At 36.3% G+C, this 4,879-nt stretch overlaps 1 protein-coding gene across 1 annotated transcript; it reads right to left on the bottom strand.

Moving 5' to 3' along the window:
- Window positions 1-689: 689 nt before the first annotated feature.
- On the bottom strand, window positions 690-3,529 carry CRR6 (chlororespiratory reduction 6). Its single transcript, XM_059599774.2, has 4 exons — window positions 3,211-3,529; window positions 1,847-1,978; window positions 1,549-1,757; window positions 690-1,276 (listed from the first exon to the last, which is right to left on the bottom strand). The coding sequence occupies exons 1-4, from the start codon at window positions 3,422-3,424 to the stop codon at window positions 1,070-1,072; spliced, it is 762 nt and encodes a 253-aa protein (XP_059455757.2). The 5' UTR covers window positions 3,425-3,529; the 3' UTR covers window positions 690-1,069.
- Window positions 3,530-4,879: the final 1,350 nt, after the last annotated feature.

Below are 4,879 nucleotides of genomic sequence, written 5' to 3'. Positions count from 1 at the left end.
AGAGTTGAGTAGTCCAAGAGAGTCTTAAACCACAGAAGAAATCTTCCAATATGGGGTTAAGTTACTGTGCTGGATGCCAAAGAACTGCAGCAAGGGAGTCACCTTCTAGCATATTGTGCTTTAACATTTGTTTATCTTTTTGTCCTGTAGCCTTCTTCAGGACCTGTTGGCTTTGGAAAATCACATAGGGCATGTCACACAGGGTTGTCAGAGGAAGCTACTCTAATCCCTCTTAAAAATGGTAATTACAAAAGCTAGTCCAAGAGTATTCAACAGACAAAAGGGAAAAAGATTGAAGAAAAAGGATATGGGAAGGTCTATGACAAAAGCTTCATAAGGTTAGCAGGGTGATAGCTGCAAGGCTCTCTCACTAAGGTTCCGTTTTGGTTTGAAGTTTTACAACGTACAATTTAAAAAATAGTGATTTCAAAATGCGATTTTTAATAAAGCAATTAAACGTTCGGTAAAATCGCGTTTGACCTATATATTGCGTGCTTTAAAAAACAACATTTGAAAATGTAGATTTTTCCACTTCAAAAAAAAAAAAAAAAAAAAAAACTCCCAAACGAGACACTTTATGCGATTTTTTTTATAAATGTACTTTTGGTCTGCGGACTCTAAATTATGCGACTGTAATGATCTATGTACAAATCCTATATCCATTTTATTTGAAAACGTCTAGAGGCATCTCTTTCAAGAGCTTTGCACTGAAAAGCTCAACCTAATATATCTTTTTTGTTAGTTTGGATACAAAAGTCTAGCATCAGAAATGTAAATTTAAGTTGAAATACAGAAAGAGCTTCATCTGGAGAAACATAAGCAAAAATGTCAAGATCTTGCAAAACTCTTGCTAGTACAGCAGGTTGAAGTCCCAATATTCAATCAATGAAATCACTTGGAAGGAAAATGATACCCGTCTGCTCTGCTGAATCGGGCAACGACTTTTCCTTGTAGATGCTGATCACTCCCGGTATCATTTTGCAGGGTCTTGGACAATATATTTTGTATGTATCCTGCCTGAGACTTGGATGTCAAGTTAAGTACAAGTGGAGTTGCAGGCTTTCATTGTTTATGATGGATAAAGTGGGTGTTCATCGATCAACTCGAACAGTTCATCTCCAATTGTGAATCCAAGCATCTTGGCCATGTCACTTGTCTTCAATCTAGGCTTTGGAATATTATGTTGCTTCAACCAAGAATAGGCAATAAAAACTTTCTTCATGATGAACAGTTCAAGTGCCTCAGGATTAAAAACAACACCCATTCTCATATTCATCTGCCAACAGAAAATTTCAAAAGTTAGAACATTAGAGCATCATCTCCCTCTCTATTTCTCTTTCTGTTTAGTTGTTCATTACTACTAAATCACTTCTTATCCTAGAAATCATTTAATTTATCGTGAAATACTTAATTGAAATGAAAGGTAAATGACGGAGATAGGGTTCGAATTCAGGACTTCTGCTCTGATACAATATTTAATCATCACTTATCCCAAAAACTGATAAAAAAAATTTGATTTAATCATTTGATTAGTATTCTAACGCTTACCTGGTGAGGGACCAACATTGCTGCATAACGAGCTAGTTCTCCAGCCCGCCAGTCCAACAAGACAGGTAGCCATGGATAAGTAGCATCAAGTCTGACAAACCAGAGTCTTATATCAGGAAATTCTGATAATTCTCTAGGATCACTTGGATCTTCTCTTGTGTAATTGATGGTAAAGCCAATTGTACGTTCAAGAAACTCTTTTGGCTCGGCTGTAACAATTGCAGAAGGAAGGATCATATATATGAACAAGTATCCAGTTATATTCAAATGGTTAAGTTATTTACACAATGCTAATTACCAGAAAATGGTGAGGTAATTCCTGTTGTGGCTTGAAATGGGGATAAGTCAAGACGGCGAATGATATCATTATCTATAACTACATCAAATCGGCCTTCGGTTGGCGGCATTGGAGGTGGTGCTTTTGTTGAATCTGTCAATCAAAATATGTCAAACTGCAGTTCAACAAATTCTACCAAATCTTATCTTGGCCAGAACAAAACAGTTACTATGAGAAGGCGACTATTGAAACTTTTGTGCTATAGTGCAGCCTTAGTTCATTCAATAGCAGCTACAACTCCTAATATAATTTGAAGCTGAGATTAGTACATTCAGCTGCAGCCTCATACATCAATGTTCAAAGCTGAGAGAGTGAGAGTTGAGCTCTCTATAACCTTATACTAATGGTAAGACAGACAAGTTGTGGACATGTGCAGCAACAAGGCATTTGTTAACGAGAAAGTGGGGAAACTGTGGCAGACCACAATTAACTGGGATAAGGCTTGATTGAGTAGAGTTGAGTCTTACCAATAAGATTGCACTTGTTTAAACTTCCAGGGATCATAATCTGCTATAGAAGCTTATGCTTATCTTCATTTACTCAATTAAGATCTGCATGATGTTTATCTTAGAAGCTTATGTATTATTTTGGTCTCATCAATCTAATTAAGAACATGCAATCTGAAAAATGTTACAAGTTATCTACTCTATAGGCCCTTGTTTGTGCCCGTGCTAGGAACTTTTTCCCCTTACTCTAGGAACCCTCGACCACGCTCGTAGCTTCGACCATTGTTCCTACTTTAAGGACCCTTGTCCAAGCCTATGCCACTCCACCATACCACACCCTACCATAAGCTCTAATACTACTTGTGAGGGAGATTGACACCTCGGAGAGGTTTTGAGTGAGACCATAATATAGCATGTTGGTATACCGCTCAATCCAAACGCTTAAGCCAATAAGTTTGCATCTATGCTATGATAACCACTTACACTTATGACCTCTTTCCAATATGAAACTCAATCTTTTTACACTCACATGTGTATACTCAACAATGACCTTGGTGGAGCTCAAACATGGAAGCTAGATGCACGGGTTTAGGTATACTTCTTTCATGATAACTTCTATTCCTATATCCTCAAAACTATTATTGGCTATTTTCACCTTAAAGTTGATATTTTTGTTCAAACATGTCAGGTTAGTAGAAAGATGAAGGACAATGTGTCATTCGTTGTGCTCATAAATTCAAGTGGGTTTTTTTCAAGATTGAGCTAAAATTATTAGAAAACTGGCTGGGTTGGAACTTAAAAGATACTTTCACAGCTAAAAAAGCAGAGAAATTTACTGATACATGGTTCATACAAGAAGTATTAGGATTTAGGAGTTACCCTCTTCGTCATACAAAGAGAGGTCGAAATTCCCAGATGGATTGAAGGCAACTGAGACTGCCACTTGCCCACGCGGCCGAATTGAATGTGAAATGCGCAGAGAAGCCATGGGACCCGAGATGGGTTTGCAGGACATGAATGGAGTAGGAGAGAAAATGGTCTGTTTTGGTGAAGGGGAAAGTGGAAGTACAGGGTTGATGGAAGAAGTAGCCATTGGAGGTTTCAGCTTTCAAGCTGTGTATGTCATGTGTGATGATGATATGGTCTGAGACAGTTAAAAACAGTTTGGTCCTGTTTGTTTTGCTTCGGTTTATCTACATTTTCTTGTGGCCTTATGTTCTAAATGCTCATATCCGATTCTGGGTTTTTATAGTATGAACCTCACACCTATTATTTTACTTTGTGGTGACCCTCATCGTCAGGGCTTCAGGATCATCATATCTCGGCTGTTTTTGATGGGAATCAGCTTGGTCAGCATATTCAACGGTATAGGATGGAGATGGGGATTGGTTCTAAGAGCATTCCCAAAAGCTTATCTAATTATTTTTATTCAATATATATATATATATATATATATATATATATATATATATATAGCCCTCCTCTCTGTTGTGAGTATTTCTTAGGGTAATGTTTGTCTGCATCCATGTGACCTAGTCGTAGCAGATATTGGCATCAAACTGATTTGGTGCTCGCCTATACGCAAGAAGAGAATAACTTCGAAATTTTGAAAAAAATGGTAATCAAATTGGTCGTTTTTAATTTACAACATTAATAAACTTGAAAGGCTATTCATAAATTTGTCTTCTACTCTGTACATCCGAAGAATATTTCAGGCACAAGACTCGAGCTTTCGCCCTTCACTACCTAACTCCAGCTACCAAAACAGAGTTTCCTCTGTTTTCTCTCTGTCTTTTCGATTCAGAGGCCAAAAGATTTTTTTTTTTTTTTTTTTTTTTAGCATCTTGATGAGTGTCAACAAGTTTTAGAAGTTTTTTTTTGTCACTCTCGGGTACATTTTCTTTCTTCATTTTAAAAGTTATTCTTATAGACATTAGTATTCTATCTCATAATGTTGGAAAATAACATAATTGTTATAAAAATTATCATATTTTTTTGATCTCATAATGCTGGAAAAAAAAAAATATGGGAAAAATATATTTTACCTCCTGAACTATCCACCCGTTTGCATTTTTAACCTCAATGTTTAAAAAGTGACACTTTACCCCCTAAACTTTCAAATTGTTGCAATTCGAACGTTCTGACTTTTTTTTTTTTTTTTCCCCAAAATGCCTCAATTTCAAGTTAAATAATAATAATAATTAAGGGGTAGCTGGCCACCCCAGTTGGGCCTAGGGGTGGCTTTGGCCACCCCAGACCAGACACCCCTTATTAGAATGGTCGAATTATAATAATTTAGAAGTTTGGAGAGTTAAAATATCACTTTTTAAATATTAAAGTTAAAAGTGCAAATGATTGAATAATTCAAAGAATAAAATATATTTTCCCAACTAAAAAAAACATTGAAGCAGGATGCTGGAACCTATTTCCTGGTGGTCATATATTGGGAGCATTAGTCTTCAGTAGAATGATCAATTGTGCAAAGACATGGATGCAAGCATACAAAAAAAAAAAAAACATCTGTGGCTACCATCATGATATTTTTGTT

Source organism: Corylus avellana, chromosome 7 (assembly GCF_965113065.1).
Source record: "Corylus avellana chromosome 7, dhCorAvel1.hap1.2, whole genome shotgun sequence".
Taxonomy (NCBI): Eukaryota; Viridiplantae; Streptophyta; class Magnoliopsida; order Fagales; family Betulaceae; genus Corylus; species Corylus avellana.
The sequence above is the reverse complement of the archived record's forward strand: the minus strand, read 5'-3'. Positions and strand labels throughout refer to the sequence as shown.

Bases quoted from the DNA above. Each gene is read 5' to 3' on its own strand.
- CRR6 (XM_059599774.2), bottom strand. From the start codon at position 3,424: ATGGCTACTTCTTCCATCAACCCTGTACTTCCACTTTCCCCTTCACCA. The intron at 1,758-1,846 runs GTAATTAGCATT...CAATTGTTACAG, and splicing joins AATTACCTCACCATTTTCTG to CCGAGCCAAAAGAGTTTCTT. The intron at 1,277-1,548 runs GTAAGCGTTAGA...TTCTGTTGGCAG, and splicing joins CAATGTTGGTCCCTCACCAG to ATGAATATGAGAATGGGTGT.